The sequence below is a fragment of the Artemia franciscana genome, chromosome 3 (assembly GCF_032884065.1).
Source record: "Artemia franciscana chromosome 3, ASM3288406v1, whole genome shotgun sequence".
Classification (NCBI taxonomy): Eukaryota; Metazoa; Arthropoda; class Branchiopoda; order Anostraca; family Artemiidae; genus Artemia; species Artemia franciscana.
Window position 1 is genome coordinate 52909734 of NC_088865.1, and position 23307 is coordinate 52933040.

Sequence of the window (23307 nt, forward strand, 5' to 3'; positions counted from 1 at the left end):
GAGAAATCACAGACTGGGACACCGGGACACAAATGACGACCGGGACACAGGGAATATAAATGACGACCGGGACACAGGGACATAACTACAAAGGGGACGCCGGGGTCCCCTTTGTCATATAATCGTCATATAAATGACGATGGCGACTCAGGGAATGGTCGATTAGCAATCACCATCAACAAAGCTCAAGGGCAATCATTAGAATCATGAGGTATAGATCTGAATACGGATTGTTTTCCCATGGACCATTATATGTTGCATGTTCAAGAGTCGGTAAACCTGACAATCTATTTATATGCACAGACAATGGGACAGCAAAGAACGTTGCATATTCGCAAGTTTTACGTAGTTAAAAACATATATATATATATATATATATATATATATATATATATATATATATATATATATATATATATATATATATATATATATATATATCTATCTATATTCACAGGTGGGACATAGGGACACAACTACAATGGCGCGTAACTAATATGGCGCGTAACGACTTACGCGCGCGGGGGGGCTTGGGGGGGCGCGAAGCGCCCCCACCAACTAGGTGTTGGGGTGGCGCGAAGCGCCACCCCAACAGCTAGTATATATATATATATATATATATATATATATATATATATATATATATATATATATATATATATATATATATATATATATCAACCATATTCTCTTTGCTCAAAAGATCAAAGCGCAGAGCAGTAGACCGGGAACCCTTCCCCGCTGCGTAAATAATTCAAAAAGTGTGTAAAATATATAAATATAAGTTAGCTAAAATTGACAAACAAACAATAAAAAGAAAATATGATACAGATGAATAAAATGTTGATTTTCCTTGTTTATTTTTAAGGTTCTCCCAGAAGATGCCGCTCAGAGATGCAATGGAAAGTTACACATATCCGTCACATGTGTTTATACCAGTGAAAATGTTATCCTAAAAGACTTTGTTTCTAAAGAAGAGATTATTGATGTAAGTTTTCTGATTTCTCCTTTCTAATTGTCTTAAGCCAGTGATTCTAGATTGTAGAAAGTCAAACGTATAACTGTCTACCCCTATGTCCAGCTTATTTCAATTAATTTTCGAATGTTTCTCTGTGGAAAAGACTGCTAGTTGGTTGAAAGCGATGTTTTGTGATCATTTTCAACCAATTAGAGGCTTTTCAAATGACAAACCTACAAGAGTTAAATGCCATCTTTTGAACACGGGGCATGCCTTAAAAAACTAAAGAATTCATGAGTGGTTCAACGGTGGCTCTCTGTACTGTCTTTTTATTGTCGTTACCTGCAGATATTTTTATTATTCAAATTTGCATTATTACCCATATTTGCATACTTCAACTTCAACTTTATTCTTTATTCAACTCAAAAAATACACTAACAATATTATGCCCCAACAGAGAGCAGAGCTCGTAAGGCTGGGACAGTGCAAAAACATAAGAAAAAACATCAACATCTCACCGTAATAATGATTTCAAAATATAATACGGTAAAAGACAAACAAAATAGAAAAAAACTCATAAAAGATAAGTAAATATATAAATATCGGGGCAGGAGGGGCGTGGGAGGCCATCCCAGACACAGGGACACAAAAACAAACACACAAATAAGAAGATCAAATAATTTAATTTTCCATCATCAATGGTGAATAGTCAAAATTTTAGCAAACAATCTTTAATATTTGCTTTTTTAAATTTAGCTGAGATTTTTGGGATGGATCAAACAGAATTTTGTAATAAGGTTATTTTTCATTAAAGATTGAATAATGTGTTAGTAAAACATGAGTATAAAGTGGTGATTTCGCTTACTGCCTTTCGCTTTCCTCTGATATGATGTTTAGTTCAATATTATACAAAATTTAGTGCTGAATAGCTACGCTATTTAGTACCGACCTATAGCTGTCAAATATGATGTTAGGTGGCTATGGCCAATCTATGGGGTCGATGAATGTGTTCCCTGAGCATCCAAAAATGTGTCATTCGTAGCTAAAATATGTCCATCTTGAAATCTCAAAAACTAAGAGTTATTTCTCTTACCAGTTGTATTATTGACCAAAAGACTCTTTAAAACTGACAAAAGACTTTTAAACCTCTTTCAAAGCAGCTAGCTAACATCAAATATAATGAAAACGAAAAAAACAATATAAATATTCATACAAATATGACTTAGTGTGAAAGCACAAAACTCATAAGCATGTAATTTTCTTACTTTGGAGAAAATCCTTTACTTACGACATCTCTGGCAAAACATGGATGATAAAAAAATAAAAATACCGAGTAAGAGCATTACTTTGGGGAAAAGTAACATTTTTTTTTATCAAAATATTTATCCAGCTGGGGAAATGTTTTGTTTTATGTCATAAATCTGTAAAATATGTCCCTTTTTTCTCCAAAATTTCTAAAATTTGTCACCTTTTTTGCCCTTTACCTCATTATCCCGGCACATGGGAATGGGTTCTTTTGACATAAAATGTGTCGAGTTGGCAACCCTGCCCACAGACTGCACTTGGTTAGTGGTGTACTTTTAGCAAACCCTCTGCTTTCTCTTTTTAACTGTAAATAAGGGCTGAAAAGAAGAAAAAAAGACGAAAACAAAAAAGACGGCTGCATTTGCTTTGAATTGAAATCAAGTAGTTGTGGGCATTAAGCCATGTCTAATTGTAGAAAAAGCCAAGATAGATGGTCCGATTGGGTGAGTGGCAAATCTTGCATAAATCAGCTTATCAGTTTTCTGTAAAAAAGAAAAAAAAATCAGTTCGTTTTTTAATATATAATTGTATCTATCATCTTTTAAAAGAAGGTGTAAACTTATTGGTTGACCATTATTGATCTAATATTTATTTTCTTCTTATTAACTTCTTTGTTACGTAGTGAAATAATTCGGACAGCTAATTATGTTAGTGTTATTTGTTTGAGTCAAATGTACGTTTACTGACTAAATTGCTTGTACTGTACATGACATTATCGAGACTAATTTTCTTTTCTTATTCGTTTTTTTCGTACTGTTATACTTGTCAATCAAAAATTCCCGAACGTAAGATTAGAAGACTATCATAGTTGAAGCAATAGCTGCAACAGAGGAACTCAAAAGTTCAAAACGCCTTTAAATAAATCTAATTAGAACAAAGTTTATTCCCAAAATGGGTTTATGGGAATCTCCGAAAAGAGCCTGAAACTTCTCGAAAATTGTGTCAAATCAATATGAAAAGGTGACCATTGGAATCAGAATGGACGGATTAATTCGAAAAAATTAGAAGAAATGAGGTATTTTTTAACTTAGCACAGGTTATCGGATATTAATGAAACGTATTATTTAGAAGGATATCGCTTCTCAGAGCTTTTATTTTAAATGCCGACTGAATCTGGTGACATTGGGGGAGTTGGAGGGGGAAATCTAAAATTTTGGAAAACGCTCAGAGTGGAGGAATCGGGATGAAATTTGGTGGGTAAAATGAGCAAAAGTCCCAGATACGTAATTGACATAACCGGATTGGATCCGCTCTCTTTGGGGGAGTTGGAGGGAGGGAATTCGAAAAATTATTAATTCGAAAAATTAGAAACAAATGAGGTATTTTTAACTTATGAAGGAGTAATCGGATTTTAATGAAATTTGACATTTAGAAGGACCTCGGATCTCTTATTTTAAATCCTGGCCAGATCCAGTGTCATTGGGGGGAGTTGGGGAGGGAACCGAAAAGCTTAGAGTGGAGAGATCGGGATGAAGCTTGGTGGGAAGAATAAGCACAAGTCCTAGATAGGTGATTAACATCGCCGGACCGGACCCGCTTTCTTTGGGGGAGTTGGGGGGGGGGTCCAGTGCTTTGGCGAGTTCGGTGCTTCTGGACGTGCTAGGATGATGAAAATTGTAAGGCGTGTCAGAGACCTGCACAAATTGACATGTTAAAGTCGTTTTCCCCGATTCGAACATCTGGAGGACTGAAAGGAGTGGAAAAATTAGAAAAAATGAGGTATTTTTAACTTACATGTGGGTGATCGGATCTCAATGAATTTTGATGTTTAGAAGCACCTCATGTCTTTGTGCTCTTGTTTTAAATCCCGACCGGCATTAAATCTCTGATTTTCCTTTTAAATCAATCTATTGATCGTTAGAATTTTGCTAGAGCTCGTGCCATATGAGCTCTTGGCTCTTCCGACCTCGTCACAAGTGCCATGTGAGATCTTAGCTCTTGTTTAAATAAATACTCGTTTACTCTCCTAGACACTAAATTAAAATCGTGTAAAATTAAGGTAAATAAATTCAAATGCTTTACAATTTATTGCGAAGTTTAGCTTAAATAAGTAGATACAGGTTGTAGATACAGCTGCCCCAAATCAAACCCGTCTCCTGGAAAACACAAGTCTCAGCCTTTAGTGACTACATTGGTGTATTTCAAGAAAATAGGGGAGTGCTGCACTTTCCTAAATTTAAGGGGGGGGGGTAAATTTGTCAAATTTTCCAATGGTAATGCAAAAAAGTATCTTCAATGAAAATACCATTGAAAGAAGGTATTTTTCAACATCAAAGGCGGATTTGGAGTTATATACCCCCCGCCGTCAAAAGACGCCTCTGAATGAGCACCTTTTTTAAATCAAAGGAAACTAGGAAAATTCAGTTAAATAGATGGTGGTATAAACACTTGTCTGTCTAAATGCGAGCTTGATATTGCAAAGAAGTTGATTCAGCAAAATTAAGCACTCTAAAGAAATGTATGTTGGATGTTTGGCTGTCTAGAAATTTTTGCGAAGATTTTTCTCTTTTATGTGGATATGTTGTGTAAGAAAAAATCCAATTGTGAAGAAGTGTTCTTTTTGTTGCATCTCAGTACTATACTGTTTACATGTTATATCTTGTTTTTGTGATAGATTAAAATCTTATAATTTTTTTGGAGGGGAGGTATTTTGAGGTAAAATTAAATTGTCTATGATGGTGCATAAGAGTTATTGGAAAAACCTTTCTTCACGGAGCAAACTTCAGAACATGTCCCTTTTCCTTCCTGTTTTTCTTGTATTTTGTAATGTGAAAGAACATTTTTTTTTATAATTTCGATTTGAGGATATATTAGGATACATTTTATTAATTAGGACATATTTCTTTTTCTGTAAAAATTGTAAATGTCGATAAAAATTGATATTAAACCAAGTTACGTTCTCAGATGAAGTAAATGTTCGATTGAAGTTGGGTGGGGTTCTTTTCCTTTCTTTAATGAGTGTTTCTAAAGTTATAATTTAATGAGCATATCCTTTGAATCTCAAGGCTTTGGAATCAAATCGAAACTTTCAGGGACATTTTTTTGTGGGGGGGGGATTTGAATTTTGTGCTTGGGGAAAGCAATTTCCTCTGCTGCACAAAAGGTAAACGCTGCGACTTAATTCTTTGTCACGCCTGTCGTTCAGACGGCTTTGTAGTTTGTCAATCATATAAATTGTGCCCAGTAACTATAGAGGGAAAAGGGGGGATTGATAGGAAATAATCCATATGTTGGCGCTGAACTGGATCATTGGCAGTGCTACTGAACTTGTAGTTGTGTGAACATGTTTACTAGTAAACGTTTATTGGCCTTTACTGGTTTAATGCAATGACCGAACTGATTCAAGTTCATCTTCCTCTATCACGAATAAACATGCGGAGTCATGTTTGTGTCGTAGTTTTATTTGGCAATAATTGCGTTCTTTTCACGAGTCTTTGAATAACTGCGCAAAATTTCGATTTCCAGCCTATTGAAATCCAATTAATTTGAATATCCTTTATTTTTCTTAAAAATTCATTTTAGATAAAGTAAAATTTGAATGTGGAATGACAAAATTTGGAATTATGTGTTGAATTTGTCAATCCTTATTTTCCCCACTCGCTGTGAAAACTGCCTCCTAAGGGCAATACAGCATAGACACAAGTGTCTATACTTGATAATCCAGAGTTCCTATTTTTAGACCCCCCCCCCCTTCTAGAACCTACGAAATTCGAGTTGTCCATTATTGTTATTACAACCTAACTGTTCTATTTGGCAGACAAATAATTGATGGAATGTATTGGAAAAAGAGGGAATATAGGCTATTGTAGCTTAAAGGAAATTAATACATGTTTTTTATGGCACTTGGTATTAACCAAGTAACATATAGTGATCGGAAATTCTGTCGGTCTGTCGGTTCCGGTTTTGCTACTTTAGGTACTTCTAGGTAAGCTAGGACGACGAAATTTGGTAGGCGTATCAGGGACCGGAGCAGATTAATTTAGAAATCATTTTCCCGATTTGACCATCTGGGGGGAGTGGGGGGGGGGCAAGTTAATTCGGAAAAAATAGAAAAAATGAAGTATTTTTAACTTGCGAACAGGTGATGGGATCTTAATGAAAATTGATATTTTGAAGGATATCGTGTCTCAGAGCTCTTATTTTAAATCCCGACCAGATCCAGTGACATTGGGGGGAGTTGGAGGGGGGAACCTAAAATCTCGGAAACGCTTAGAGTGGAGGGATCGGGACGAAACATGGTGGGAAAAATAAGCAGAAGTCCTAGATACGTGATTGACATAACCGGAACGGATTTGCTCTGTTTGGGGGAGTTGGGGGGGGGGAGTTAATTCTGAAAAATTAGAAACAATGAGGTATTTTTAACTTACGAATGAGTGATCGGATCTTGGTGAAATTTCATATTTAGAAGGACTTAATTTAAATCCCTACCGGATCCAGAGTCATTAAGGGGGGAGTTGGGGGGGGGCAGAAATATTGGAAAGCACTTAAAGCGGATAGATCAGGATGAAACTTGGTAGGAAGAATAAAAAAAAAGGTCCAAGATGCGTGACTGACATAACCGGAACAGGTCCGCTCTGGATACGGTAACATATGGGGGAGTTAGGGGGGGGGACCTAAAATCTTGGAAAATGCTAAGAGTGGAGAGATCGGGATGAAACTTGGTGGGAAAAATAAGCAAAAGTGCTAGATACGTGATTGATATAACTGGAACGGATCGGCTCTATTTGGGAGAGTTCGGGGGGGGATAATTTTGAAAAATTAGAAAAAATGAGGTATTTTTAACTTACGAAGGAGGGAGTGTATCTTAATGAAATTTCATATTTAGAAGTACCTCGTAACTCAGATCTTTCATTTTAGATCCCGACCGGATCCAGTGTCATTGGGGAGGGGGGGGGGACTGGAAATCTTGGAAAACACGTAAAGCGGAGAGATTAGGATGAAACTTAGTGGGAGGAATAAAAACATGTCCAAGATACGTGACTGACATAACCGGGCTGGATCTGCCCTCTTTGGTGGAGTTAGGGGGGAGGGAGTAATTCGGGAAAATTAGAAAAATTAGGTATTTGTAACGTACGAATGGGTGATCAGATCTTAATGAAATTTGATATTTAAAAGGATCTTTTGCTTTAGAGCTCTTATTTTAAATCCCAACCAGATCCGGTGACATTGGGGGGGAGTTGGAGGGGAAACCGGAATTCTTGGAAAACGTGAAAATTGAGGTATTTTATCTTACGAATGGGTGATTGGATCTTAATGAAACTTGATATATAGAAGGATCTTATGTCTCAGATGCTCAATTTTCAATTCGAATCGGATCCAGGGACATGGGGGGTTGGAGGGGAAACAGAGATCTTGGAAAATGCTTAGAGTGGAGAGATCGGGATGAAATTTGATGGGAAGAATAAGCACAAGTTATAGATTCGTGATTGACAGAATTGGAACGGATCTGTTCACTTTGGAGGAGCTGGGGGGTGTTGATTTGGAAAAATGAAAAAAAAAAATGAAGAATTTTTAACTTAAGAATGGGTGACCGGATCTTAATGAAATTTTATATTTAGAAGGAACTTATGTCTCAGAGCTCTTATTTCAAATCTTGACCAGATCTGTTGACATTGGGGGGAGTTGGAGGGGGAAACCGGAAATCTTGGAAAACGCTTAGAGTAGAGAAATCGGGATGAAAGTTGGTGGGTAGAATAAGCAATTGTCGTAGATAGGTGATTGACGTAACCGTACTGGATCCACTCTCTTTGGGGAAGCTAGGGGTTGGGGTTCGGTGCTTTGGCGAGTTTGGTGCTTCTGGACGTGCTAGGACGATGGAAATTGGTTGGCGTGTCCGGGAGCTGTACAAATTGACTTGATAAAGTCGTTTTCTCCGATTAGACCATCTGGGGGGCTAAAGGGAGAGGAATAAGTAGAAAAAATTAGGTATTACGAGTTAACTTACGAGTGGGTGATCGGATCTTAATGAATTTGATATTTAGAAGGACCTCTTGACTCAGAGCTCTTATTTTAAATCCCAACCAGCATTAAGCCTCCGATTTTCCTTTTATATGAATCTATTGATTCTTAAAATTTTGCTAGAGCTCATACCATATGAGCTCTTGGCTCGTCTGGCCTCGTCACAAGAGCCATATGAGCTCTTAGCTCTTGTTTAATAATATATGTTATACTTGTTTTATTATACTAAAGAAAAGGATAAAAATCCTCCAAAAACACTGATGGCGCATAAGGTGTCAAATCGACGTTTGTGTTGCTGGCTATTTTTTACATTGACAGGAAGTAAGACTGTCACCAAACCTTGCGGCAGGGGAAATCGAACCCTGGGCCCTTATCAATAAACAGAGCTTGAATTCGCTGTGCCGAAGGGTATAATGGTATAGTAAAGCATTATATAATAATCAGCTATGTCTGTAAACTTTTTTTTACCTAAGACCCGGGTACCTGAAGCCAAAGAAGCTATTCTGTTCAGCAAGTCTTTTTGTTTCATTATAAAGTGACATCCTTTAAGATTGTTGAATTTTTTTTTGTTATCTATAATAGAAGTAATTAAGGAATATTGTTTAAGACTAATAATTTATATAACTAAAAAAAAGTATGTTTGTTAAATGCTTTACGTGATAGAAGCCCAACTCTGAGTGATGGGCTGGAAACTCTTTGAAGTTGAAATTTGCGACAATCAACATGGTTAAAAGGACAATATAAATTCCTAGGGAAAAAAAGGAAGAGGCAAAGGCCGAATACTCGAGGTTAATGAGGTTACTTTGGCGAGAGGTGAAAATTCGAGTGAGGGGCGGCAGATGACAAAATACCGGATCCATCATTTTGCTAGAAATATATTTGACAAAAAGACCCTGTGTTAAAATTTTGTGCTTCAAGGGGGAAAATCTTTTCGCAGGTGCTTTCGGTTTTAGGCTTGAAGATGAAAATATACTGTTCCTACAGGACTGGCTTACAATCGAGTAATATACCTAACGAGGGCAATTTCTCAAACCCTTCAATTACGTAACTATTATTGTATTGTATTTCTTTTATGTATGTACCCATAAGTTTCAGAATGGGCAGGAGCGGTGTTGACTTATTTTTTCTCCTTCTAGACAGTGAAAATAAACAATTCAATAAATTTGGAAACGAAATCCTAAAAGAAAAATTCTAAACGTTTGCCCCCCTCAGAAAAGTTTTACAACATTATCCTCCCCCTCCCTGAAAAGTTTCTGCTTGTGTCCTTATGTATAATAGCTTCTATTGAATGTTATGCGTTGTAAATGTGAAACTGTTATATGATTCAACGTTTTGCTTAATGTGACCTAACTGAACTTGGTGACTTGATTACGACACGATTGCGAGCGCTGGCTGGAAACATTAGGGGAGTTTTGATGTTTATAAGAAGTGTTGATATTGATTATTACGGGAAGTGTTTTACAACCGAGATGACGTTTAGGCTATGCATTTTAATCCTTTGAACTGTTTGAACTTCGGAATTTTCCAGAAACGTTTTCGTACTTTTTGAGTCATGTTGCTCTAAAATTTTTCTTGTTGATTAGCATACTTAGACAATTCCGCCGTCAAAAACCAAAATACATTAACGACAAGCAAAAAGGTTTAAACTGCTGCAGGTTTAAAGATACAGGACAGATCATATATAACAGGTGGGACCCTGGGTGAGAGAGGCTCAGAAAAGGGATGTCCAGACAGAAGTTAAATTTTAAGTGATGATTTATAATTTTCTTTCCCCTTGGGAATTGAGATGAGTCGGAAGACATTTTGAGTTATCTCCAAGATTAGTAGGCTGCTCGATGCGGCAGAACCTGAATCGGGAGGTCATTTCAGTTTTCTCTGAAAAAGGTCATAAAAGCTTGAAATCCAAATACTGTAGGGCATGGTATGGCTCTTGTCAGTTACTGGAAATTTAATCCAAGAACATGATTGGAATCCAAAACATGATGATAAGATAATACTTTTTTGTAGTTTTTATAACCTTCTTCATAGAAAATTGAAACGATCTAACCCAACCTAACGTAAACTAATGTAACCTAACACCCCCCCCCCCTCCACCCCTAATGTGCAAATATATAGCCCAAATTTTACAAGTCTAATGCAATCTGTCTTAAGTTCAATGCATTGTACCATCCGTCTCTTGTAGCTATGAAACCGGTTTTTTGAGATGTAACCTAAGCGCATGTGTTTTCAAAAACCGACAGGTACACGTGGAGTTTTGACTCCTTTTAAATTTTTTTCTCATTTTAGTATTAATTTTGTAATTTTTCAAACCTATGGTTCTCTGACAAATGATGTCAGAGCAAACGATCAAGTTACAATTGCTTTTTCTATGATTTCATTTTGTACAGCCTGGAACGATATCTCACGAAATATTATGCACTTGAGAATGGAAAATGTTCTCAAGTACGTCTTAAAATCGATTTTTTCAAATCGACTTCTAGAATTTTTTTTGGGTTTTTATGGCCCCTGGTATTTTACCAAGGGACGTATAAAGATCGCAATTTGTGTCGGTCTATCTGTCTGTCCCGGTTTCGCTAGTTTGGGCACTTTCAGATAAGCTAGGACGATGAAATTTGGCAGGCATATCAGAGACCAGACCAGATTAAATTAGAAATAGTTGTTTCCTCGATTCGACAATCTGGGGGTGGGGGGACGCTTAATTCGGAAAAAATAGAAAAAACGAGGTATTTTTAACTTGCGAACGGGTGATTGGATCTTAATGAAATTTGATATTTAGAAGGATATTGTGTCTCAGAGCTCTTATTTGAAATCCGACCAGATCCAGTGACATTGGGGAGAGTTGGAGGGGGGAACCTAAAATCTCGGAAAACGCTTAGAGTGGAGAGATCGGGATGAAACTTGGCGGGAAAAATAAGCACAAGTCCTAGATACGTGATTGCCATAACCAGACTGAATCGGATCTCTTTGGGGGAGTGGGGGGGGGGTGTTAATTCGGAAGAATTGAGGTATTTTTAACTTACGAATGGGTGACCAGATCTTAATGAAACTTGATATTTTGAAGCAATTCATGTCTCAGAGCTCTTATTTTAAATCTCGACCAGATCTGGTTAAATTGGGGGGAGTTGGAGAGGAAACCGGAGATCTTGGAAAAAGATTAGAGTGGAGAGATCAGGAGGAAACATTTCAGGTTGGTAGAATAAGCAAATGTCGTAGATATGTGATTGACGTAACCCGACTGTATCCGCTCTCTTTGTGGGGTTTAGGCTGGGTCCAGTGTTTCGGTGAGTTCGGTTCTTCTGGACGTGCTAGGACGATAAAAATTGGTAGACATGTCAGGGACTTGCACAAATTGACTTGATAAAGTCATTTTCCCCAATTCGACCATCTGGGGGGCTGAAGGGAGAGGAAAAATTTGAAAATATGAGGTATTTTTAACGTACGAATGGGTGATCGGATCTTAATGAATTTTGATATTTAGAAGGACCTCGTGTCTCAGAGCTCTTGTATTAAATCCTCACCTGTATTAAGCCTCTGATTTTCCTTTTAAATCAATATATTGATTTTTAGAATTTTCCTGGAGCTCAAGCCATATGAGCTCTTGGCTCTTGGCTCTTTTGATCTCGTCACAAGTGTCATATGAGGTCTTAGCTCTTGTTTTAATGGGAGAACAATTTTTCATGAATCTTAATTATTATCTGGCGAATATCCCTGTGACAGTAGGGATTCTAAGACCTAAATAGATAGAAAGTGAATTTCAGACTGGCTTCTAAAAGGTTCATACCTTACGACGACAAACTCGTTTGTTCTCCACCATGTTTGAAGAATATGGATTTTCAAAGCTCTGAGTCCCATATATACATTCACCGCCTATTTAGCTTGAGTATGTTGAGGTCTAAGTGATTAATTTTGGCGATCAAATTTAAAATTATCTTCTGTTGATTTAACAAACTACTTTCGAAGTCTGAAGGCCGTGGAATCTTTTCAGATATCCCATCAAAGACAGACTTTTGGATTGTTCCTCAACAACAAATAAATAAAAACAAATAGACTAGTCTTTTATTACAAAATTAGAAAAGCATGCCCTAGTCAGTTTCAATTAATGCTACTCAATTGTGACCGAGGGGGTGTCCACTTTCCGCTACTCTTGGCATAATTTCTGCCACGCTTAGCACACTTTTTGCCATGCTTGGCACGCTTTCTGGCATGCTTGACACACTCCGCCACACTTGGCACGCGTCAGCTATGTTTACGTAATGTTTGAAAGTGGGCGCCCTCTCGCTTACGGTTTTGTAAAGAACGCTGTATTGACATTATTTTAAATAGCCAATCAATATTGACGGAGCCACGATTTGTTTTTGAGAGCTTAGGCTGCACTCGAAGTGGAGAAGAACAACACTACCCGCTTTCTACCCAGGAATAGATATTCCTTTTCCAAAGATACATCCTCAGAAGCTATTCGGAAGTGTCCCAAAATAGAATCCTGGTTATGTCATTGCCAAGTTGCGTAGATAATCCTATTTTGATCACTTTAAATGATTCATTTGGAAATACGACAGTACAAAATCGACAAAAATCAGTCTTTAAAACCCACGGGTCTCATTCCTCAAACAAGGCTCCATGTAAAATAATTTATTTTATCTTGAATGAATATAACGAAGGTGGAATTAATTTATTTATTTTCAGGCAATTTGTTGCAGTGCCTTTATTCCCGGTTTTTCAGGAATTATCCCACCTAAGTTTCGTGGGGTTAGGTACATGGATGGTGGATTTACCGATAATCTCGTTCTTCTCGATGAGCACACTATGACTGTTAGTCCTTTTTGCGGAGAAAGCGATATTTGTCCTAGAGATGGCGAGTCTTCGAATGCTTTTCATGTAAGTCTGTTCAGTTTGTTGTTGAGATTTTTTTTTTCTTAATCCAAATATAACATTTATGAATTCTTTGTGATAACTAAGCAATTAAGGAATTTTTAAATTAACCATAGGTATTTTTTTTTTATATCAAATAATTAAAGTCCTATCTCCACTGGGTGCTTCACTTGGTGCAAGGTAATCAACCAAAAAAAGGCGATAATTTTTTTTTCAAGACGACAGGAAAACGGTGTTTTAATTTGGCTTATTCATTGTTTTTTTGTCCATGAAACGGCTAGTGAGAACAGGGCTTAAGATCTTTAAAATGTCAAACAGTTCGTGGCAACTGTAAGTAAGGAGCGATGTGGCTCAATAGTAACCAAAAACTCTAAGAAACAGTTTTGATAACAATAGATACATAAAAAGACATAAAATTTTAATGCTGATTCAAAATATGCAAAATTTTCAAATTTAATGTTACGAGCCTGGAATTTAATGTTCGAGTTATGAGCCTGAGAAAATTTGGTCTATTTTTGAGAAAGCTAGGAAGAACCCCAAAACATCAAGTGATCTCAATGAAAATAACACGCATAATATTCAGCATACCAGAGATCCCTATTATAGAGGTTTCAAGCTACTATGTACAAAAATGTGGAATTTTGCTTATGTTTTTTTGCCGGAATAAAGATCACGGATGTTTTTTTTTTAGGGGTGATCGTAGGAGATCGGGAGAGGGTCATTTGATCATAAATCAAAACCTCTAGTGCCTTTTTTCAGTGACCAAAAATACTGGAGGACAGCTAGCCCCCCCCCTCCTGCTTCCACGCTCATTTTTGCCCAAAGTCGCCCGGTCAAAATTTTGAGATAGCCATTTTTTCAGCATAGTCTAAATAGTCTAATAACTGTCTTTGAGGATGACTTGGTCCTCCGCAGTGCCGGGAGGAAGGCTGCGAGCTATGCACTTTTCCCATTGTTTACATATAGTATTGGTTTACTGGGAAGTATACAGACGTTTTCATTGGGGATTTTTCTAATGGGGGGGGGGTACGTCGGAGGATATTTGTATGGAGAAATTTTTCGTGGAGAAAGGGAATTATTCATGGAGAGGGAGCTGGATTTCCCAGTATTATTTAAAAAATGACGAGAAATTAAATAAAAAGACAAGTTTTTTTTAACAGAAAGTAAGGAGCAACATTAAAACTTAAAACAAACAGAAATTATTACATCTAGAAATTATGCTCTCTGCTCAATACATCGATCTTTACGCTAAAGTTTTTTAGAACTTGTAAAAGTGTTCATTATTCTAATTAAACAGCCTGTGTGATTCAGGAGTCATTCTTAAGTAACTGGAAACAAAATAAATAATTAAACTTCAGCGTAAAGAGCGAGGTGTTGAGGAGAGGGCGACCCATCCCATTTATGTAATAATTTCTGTTGGTTTTAAGTTTTAATGTTGCTCTTTACTTTCAGTTGAAAAGAATTCTTTTTTAATTAATTACTTTAAAAAGGAAACATGTGCTTTGTTAACAAAAAAAAAAATGGCTCTAATTTTCTGGATTCAAACACTCCTTAAATGTAGTTTAGTTTAGAATTTTCCATAAACCTGAAATTTATTATTTTGAGAAAGGTCTCCGCATCTACCTTAAATTTAGGCTCTTTCAGAAGTCTATAATGTTTTGAACATGGATATGATTTTATATATCTAGGCTATGAACCATAAAATTCGATTATGACATTACCAAGGGGACTGCTATGAGACTTGTACAGTTTTATTTGGCGTGTGTTTCAAACATATCTGGAGAGACCCATGAAAAAGAAAAAAGGATTAAGATACCTAGCACAAGTCCTCGTTCAAGAGAAGCCACAATTCTTCAAAGGACTACGCACTGGGTATTACAGACATGACTTTTCCGCGACCCAAGCTCATGTGAAGGACTCCGTCAACCATAAGCACAAAAACAATGTTCTCGGGCATCAAGGGATGAGGGTAGCACACTATAATTTTTGAATCAAGATTCATACGGTCTTGTGACAAATACCGTGTTCTTAGGCTTTTATAAAAAAAAAATTAAATAATAAATTGTAATTGAAAAAAAATTCTATTGACCTTTGGTCTACAATAAAAGCAAATGTTTACATTTGTCTAAATTTCGTTAAAAAAAATCTTGCATCTTGTTATTGTTTACGGTACGAATTTACTTCCAAGTCAATGTGTTTCGTTGTGCTTCCATGCCCTCATGCATACGAAGAAACTGTTACTCCTAACTAAGTTTGATCGAAGATCCAGCAACGAATTTTGGTAGATGACTATAATTTAGGTATTTATCACCATGGGACTATGAATATGATTTTTATGCCCCTCATCAAGTGTAATGAAGGGCATGAATCATAATCTCAGCAATGGCTGCATCCTAGTAAAGAATGAACCGACTGCCCATAGTGACCCAAAAATTTAAAACGTGTTTTGGATAAAAAGAAAAAGAAAAAAAAACTGACATATTAGATCTAAAAAAATGGCTTTGCCGCGCGCGGGTCACTAACTAGGTTTTCGATAAATCAAAAATTGTTAATGATGAATTTTTAAGTAACAAGAGATCCTGTTGCAGGAAAGTGGGGTTTTCCGTCATTTTATGCCACAAAATGTCAATTTTTATCAAAAGAAGATAGAACTGCCGGGGATTGCAAAATTTAGGATAGCCAATCGATTTTTTATGGTCAAAAACGTTTTAAGTGGAGGTTTAGAGCACCGAGTCTCGAAAAACGAGGAAAATCGCTTTTTTGCATGGTTAGCTTGTATTATATCTTTATTTTATCTTTATATCCTTATTTTATCTTTTTTTTTCTGCCTGGGCTTGCAGACTGCCGCATTATCACAAGGAAAATTTTAACGGCTTGTTTTAAAGCTTTTCCCTCTGCCTATTTACCTCTTACAAGTTCTCTTAGTAACTTCATCGTAAAGTGCTATATGGTACCAACAATGAAGGTTTTGATGTCATTCTTAGAGTACAAAGGTTGGGGAGCATCATTAGCTTCTTATTATGATCTCCATGGTCGAAAAACTTTCACTGGATGCTTACGATCCCCGCTCTTATATACCCTGCCCCATCCTCCTTAATAAGTGAAAACTAAAGAACGCGTCTTGGAAAAAGTGTCGAGTGAAAAGACATCGTCATTTATTTATTTTTATTTCTACGGAAAACATTTGAATTTTCTGTGTGTAAATTTTCAAAAGTAATAGTAGCAGAATACCCTTAGGACTTTATAAATGAAAACTAAAAAACGTGTCTTGGGAAAAAAAAGTATCGAGAAAAAAAAATTGTCGTTCATTTATTTTCATTTCCATGAAAACAGTTGAATCTTCAGTTTGCAAACTTCCAAACGTAATAGTGGCAGAATACCCTTAGGACTTTAACAAGTGAAAACTAAAAAACGCGTCTTGAACAAAAAAGTGTCGAGAGAAAAGACATTGGCAATTATTTGTATTCATTTCCATGAAAACAGTTTAATTTTCAGCGTGTAAATTTTCAAAGGTAATGGTGGCAGAAAACCCTTAGGACTTTAATAACTGAAAACTAAAAATTGTCTTGGAGAAAAAGTGTCGAGAGAAAGACATTGTCAATTATTTGTATTCATTTCCATGAAAACAGTTTAATTTTCAGCGTGTAAATTTTCAAAGGTAATGGTGGCAGAAAACCCTTAGGACTTAAATAACTGAAAACTAAAAATTATCTTGGAGAAAAAGTGTCGAGAGAAAGACATTGTCAATTATTTGTATTCATTTCCATGAAAACAGTTTAATTTTCAGCGTGTAAATTTTCAAAGGTAATGGTGGCAGAAAACCCTTAGGACTTTAATAACTGAAAACTAAAAATTGTCTTGGAGTAAAAGTGTCGAGAGAAAGACATTGTCAATTATTTGTATTCATTTCCATGAAAACAGTTTAATTTTCAGCGTGTAAATTTTCAAAGGTAATGGTGGCAGAAAACCCTTAGGACTTTAATAACTGAAAACTAAAAATTGTCTTGGAGAAAAAGTGTCGAGAGAAAGACATTGTCAATTATTTGTATTCATTTCCATGAAAACAGTTTAATTTTCAGCGTGTAAATTTTCAAAGGTAATGGTGGCAGAAAACCCTTAGGACTTTAATAACTGAAAACTAAAAATTGTCTTGGAGAAAAAGTGTCGAGAGAAAAGACATCTTTTATATATATATTCATTTCTATGAAAAACAGCTGAATTTTCAGTGTGTAAATTTCCAAAGGTAATAATGGTGGCAGAATACCCTTAAGACTTTAATTATGTTGCAAAGCCTCACGTATCTTGGGGTGAAGTTTAAGGGAGGTAGGAAGTACAACCTGTATTTAATGCCCTATTTTAACGAATATCATGTTGACTTATTAAGTCCCACGAGTTTAATCAAACAAAGATTTTTCTGTAAGGTTTCTTGTATATATTAGAAAAAACTGATTTAAAATTACAAAGAAATTCTTATGGAGATAAACAGCAAAGTTGAAACTTGATTTGGCAAGAAGATATATGTACAAAACTAGTTTATATAAACATACTGGGGACGTTTTCCAATATCTATAAATTTCTAAAAATTTGCGCTTGAAAAACAGTTCGTCGTAACGAACTACTGTAGTAAGGAGCGACCCGGCTCAATAGTCACCGAAACTCTAAAAAACGGAATTTTAATACCAATAGTTACACCCATTTTTTGAGTTGATTTTGTAGTTAGTGCTAGTTTTTAAGATTTTATAAAAACTGGAAAATATCAGGAGTTCTACAGATATATCATGCATAATTTGCGAAGCAATCATTTTTTTATTATTTCAGCTTCGCTCCTTACTTCCGTAAAATATACTTTGTCTTTTTATATTTAGGAAAGAAGCTGAACTATTTACTAAGAAAAGTAAAGAACTCGTAAAGAATTCTCTTGCATAAAAAAGGATTTTAAAGAGATCTTCCGTAACCCCCAAGGCGTGCAGGATCCCTTTCCATTCTTTCAGGAGCATGATGTGAATTCCTGCCTATTTGTTTTGCAAATTTTGTAATTTTTAAGTGTCATTAGTTTGTTAATATGTTGATTGATAAACCGATATTCAATCATCTGATCCTATCCCCTTTGGCATTGCTCATGATACTCACGCGTGTATTAATACGCGACTTGTTTCGTAAAATATGTGAATGATCGATTTGCGTAAGAATCGAACGATAATGTTGTGGCTTGCAAGTATTACGTAAGGATTAAGTAGGCTAGCGGAAACATCATTGCCGGCCCCAAGGCTATCTAATTCAGTGGAAAGTTTCCAGCGACTCACTGTTTGTCTCAAGATATTCACACTAGTTTTAGATAACACCATTTAGGTTAACCGCAGCGTGACGCTCAGTAGAAGGCCAGGGTAAATTGCTATCCCTAGCCTAAAATGCATACCCTGCATAAAATGCTAACATTTTAAAGAAGTCTGTTTTTTTTGCGCTGCCCTATCCCTGGAAAATCTTTACTCTTGACGATCTCTCCCTGAAATAAGGTCTAACACATGTTCAGGTGAATCTCGTATTGTAGATTTAACATTTTTAAACATAAATAAATTGATTAGATGTCTAGCATGCAGTATCACCAGGCATTTTGTCGACTCCTTCGGTTTTTATGGCACTTGGTATTAACCAAGTGACATACAGCAATCGCAAATTCTGTCGGCCCCGGTTTTGCTACTTCAGGCACTTCCAGGTAAGCTAGGACGATGAAATTTGGCAGGCGTATCAGGGACCGGACCAGATAAAATTAGAAATAGTCTTTTTCAAGATTTGACCATCTGGGGGGGGGGGAGTTAATTTGAAAAAATAGAAGTATTTTAACTTACGAACGGTTGATCAGATTTTAATGAAATTTGATGTTTGGAAGGATATCGGGTCTCAGAGCTGTTATTTTAAATCCCGACCGGATCTGATGACATTGGGGGGGGATTTGGGAGGGGGAAACCTAAAATCTTGGAAAACACTTAGAGTGGAGGGATCGGGATGAAACTTGGTGGGAAAAATAAGCACAAGTCCTAGATACATGATTGACATAACTGGAACGGATCCGCTCTCTTTGGGGTAGTTGGGGGGGGGGGGTTAATTCTGAAAAATTAGAAAAAATGAGGTACTTTTAACTTACGAACGGGTGATCGGTTCTCAATTAAATTGGATATTTAGAAGGATATCGTGTCTCAAAGCTCTTATTTTAAATCCCGACCGGATCTGGTGACATTGGGGTGGGGGAACCTAAAATCATGGAAAACGCTTAGATTGGAGAGATCGGGATGAAACTTGGTGGGAAAAATGAGCAAAAGTCTTAGATACGTGATTTACATAATTGGATCGGATCCGCTCTATTGGGGGGGGGGGAGATTAATTCTGAAAAATTAGAAAAAATGACGTATTTTTAACTTACGAAGGACTGATCGGATCTTCATGAAACTTCATATTTAGAAGGACCTCGCTCTTGCGGAGAGATCAGGATGAAACTGGATGGGAAGAATAAAAACTTGTCTAAGATACGTGACCGACATAACCGGACCGGATCTGCTCTCTTTGGTGGAGTTTGGGGGGGGGGAGTAATTTTGAAAATTGAGGTATTTGTAACTTACGAAAGGGTGACTAGATCTTAATGAAATTGATATTTAGAAGGATCTTGTGCTTTAAAGCTCTAATTTTAAATTCCGACCAGATCCTGTGACATTGGGGGGAGTTGGAGGGGGAAACAGGAATTCTTGGAAAACGTGAAAATTGGGGTATTTTTATCTTACGAATAGTTGATCGGATCTTAATGAAATTTGATATTTAGAAGGAATTTATGTTTCAGAGCTCTTACTTCAAATCCCGGCCAGATCTTTTGACATTTGGGGGAGTTGAAGGGGGAAATCTTGGAAAACACTTGGTGTGGAGGAATCGGGATGAAGCTTGGTGGATAGAATAAGCAAATGTCCTTGATACATTTACGTGATTGACGTAACCGTACTGGATTCGCTCTCTTTGAGGGAGTTGGGGGGGAGGGGTTCAGTGATTTGGCGAGTTTGGTGCTTCTGGGCGTGCTAGGACGATGAAAATTGGTAGGTGTGTCAGGGAGCTGCACAAATTGACTTGATAAAGTCGTTTTCCCAGATTCGACCATCTGGGGGGCTAAAGGGAGAGGAAAAATTAAAAAAAATTAGGTATTTATAACTTACGAGTGGGTGATTGGATCCTAATGAATATTGATATTTAGAAGGACATCGTGACTCAGAGCTCTCATTTTAAATCCTGACCGGCATTAAGTCTCTGATTTTCCTTTTAAATCAATCTATTGATTCTTAAAATTTCGTTAGAGCTCATACCATATGAGCTCTTTGCTCTTAGCTCTTCTTGCCTCGTCACAAGTGTCATATGAGCTCTTAGCTCTTGTTTAAACAGCCCTGATGTGATTCCATCTAAAATGAACATGCAACATTTTGGTGGCACAGTGGCGAACAAAATTTATTCTTCATATCTAGGAGAGGGGTTAATTTTTTATCAGTGTTAACTACCAGAGAAGGGCATTTTCTATGAAAATACCCCCCCACAGTATTTTCAAAATAAAGGGGGAATCTTCGCTTTGCCCCCTACATCCCATTGAGTCCATCATCGTACCAGAAAGTGAAATACACCAGTGTCCGGCATTACACCCGGGCAAGGAGCCTTTGGGCCCGTGCTCCCTGAATTTATCAAGGTTTAACGATTATTCCCAAATGTGAATTCAAATATTTTGTATGTAATTTGCTTTGGAAGCTTCACGGCTACATGCATACTACCCCAAAGGGTATATTTGATTTTGTGGGGGGTTTCAGCCTAGTTAATAATTTTATTAAGAATACTGGAAGCTTATTAAAGGTAACCTGTACTTCAAACATTGGTTCAATGGGATTTTAAGTCCGGATTTAGTTGGAGTTGATTTAAAACTAATTAAGATTTAAATAGGAATCAGTTTTAACATTGAAATTAAAAGCCTGCAGTACTACTTAAAGTGTAACAGTATCCAGTTGAACTACGTTTAAACATTTGAAACACACTTAATTTATATTTTTGAAATTCATGTTTCAATTAAAAAGCTAAGCTTATTTAGATAGATCCTTGTAGTGTCTGAAAGTAGACAGTAGTAGATTTAATTATCAAAAAAATTGAGAGGAGGGCAGATTTGTCGTTTTTTCAGTTTCTTTTAATGAAAACACTAATAAAAGCGTCTTTCAACGAAAATGCCTAAACAAAAGACGCTTTCAAAATCTAGCCGGGGGACAAAAACCTCTGCGTGCCTGAACCCCTCGATCCATCCATTTACGCTATTGGTCAGCAGATTGTTTTTTTTGTTTTTTTTTTGCTCTTTGACATTGGTTGCGAATCACCCAGGGCGGCTCTAGAGCAATATCCTGGAGTGGGGCGGGGAAATTTGACAAGGGTGCCGATAAGAAAAATCTGGGGGGGGGGATGTGACAAGATTGCCAACAATTGACCAAATTGACATTTTTTTTTTAAGTGACAAACAGAAAAAACAAGGAATGAGGGCGCCAGAAAAAAAACCTTGGGGCCCAGCCCCCCTGGATTTGCCAGTGCAATCAGCAATCACCTTTCTTACTATTTAAAACATTTCCCTAATTTTTGAAAATATATGATCAACTATTATGTCTTGAAAGGCAAAAACTAATGTCTTTAAATTCTGCCTATTTCACGACACTGGTCACTAATCACGTTGTATTAACTAAAGACACGTTTGAAAATACATACGATCTTGCTTCCGCATGAACACCCATCATGTGGATTAATGTTTAGCATCTCTTTCAGGTGATCTTGGCAAATACAAGTATCGAATTCAGCCGAAAAAATATAATACGGATGGCTCATATTATGTTCCCACCAGCGGCAGAGGTAAACAATTTTGACTTTTGACAGTGTTAAATAAATCTCTTAGATGCGAAGTGCATGCTTTGGGGAAGGGGCTTCGTGGTCCTTCGTGATTTCTCTATTTTTGTTTATTTGCTCTAAATTGACCCCTCTCCTCAGAAATAAATTCCTGCTAACGGGCGTTTGTTTAATCCAATAAATTCTTCTGCTTGAGTTCCTCTATAGAAAAAGAAACATGTACAAAGCTGCATTTTCTTGGCAACATGCCATTTTAATCATCAAAAAATTATCTTTACAAGTACAAAACGGCTGTTTACCCCAAGAGGCTTAGTCTGTTGGAGGAACAGCAGAATATTAATTAAGGACGCATGCCAGAAAAAAAGGGTATAAAATGAAACAGATAAAACAAGTTATATTTAAAAACCGTTTCGGGTTTTGATATTTAATCATTTGCTAAATAGCGACGAAGACCACACTGCCTTTCCATATCAAACAAAAACAACTTAGAACATCCACTGGTGTTGTGCTGAAGACGGCCCTTGGACATAGGGCCAAAATATCCACTAAATTGATTTCCATTGTCTTGGAAAAAAATTTTCCTACTGTTTCTAAGGTTTTTTTTGTTTGTTTCTAAGTTGTTTCTGTTAATATCCACGGAATGGAATTCCACTGTCTTGGAAAAAAAATTTCCTATTGTTTCTAAGTTGTTTTTGTTTGTTTCTAAGTTGTTTTTGTTAATATTCACAGAATTGAATTCCACTGTCTCTGAAAAAAATTACCTATTGTTTTCAAGTTGTTTTTGTTTGTTTCTAAGTTGTTTTTGTTAATATCCACTGAATTGAATTCCACTGTCTTGGAAAAAAATTCCCTATTGTTTCTAAGTTGTTTGTGTCTAATCATTTGCTAACTAGTGTACAAATTAGTATTGAATTTTGGCTATTTGATTTATACCTGTTCGTTTGATTTGATTAAATAGTACAATTCCCAGTAAGACGGGTATACCTAGAGGAAAAACTCTAAAAAACGGAAGGTGTTATTGGAAAATATCTATTGCTGAGTTTCTTATTATATTTTGTCACCTAGATTACCAGATGGTAATACATTGATTATCGTTAATTATCTGGAATATCAGACAGCAATAGGTGTAATCTGGATTACCAACTGGATGTATGGTAATTCACAGTTATCTCGATGAATGGTCATCCACAGTATTTCTGAAGATGTGAGAATATATTGAAAATGTGAGAACAAAAGTAAAACTCATTAAACCGTATTCAGAAAAGAAGGGTATGAAATGAAACAGACAGAATCAAGTTGTATTTAAAGCACCCATTTCAGGT

At 36.5% G+C, this 23307-nt stretch overlaps 1 protein-coding gene across 1 annotated transcript in view; it reads left to right on the forward strand.

The window, feature by feature from the left end:
• LOC136025403 (1-acylglycerol-3-phosphate O-acyltransferase Pnpla3-like) overlaps positions 1-23307 on the forward strand; it is a 78649-nt gene that overhangs the window by 16791 nt on the left and 38551 nt on the right. The window contains exons 4-6 of the mRNA XM_065701413.1: positions 869-988; positions 12905-13096; positions 21908-21991. Coding sequence (XP_065557485.1) covers positions 869-988; positions 12905-13096; positions 21908-21991 — 396 coding nt within the window. The remainder of the gene's footprint in view (positions 1-868; positions 989-12904; positions 13097-21907; positions 21992-23307) is intronic.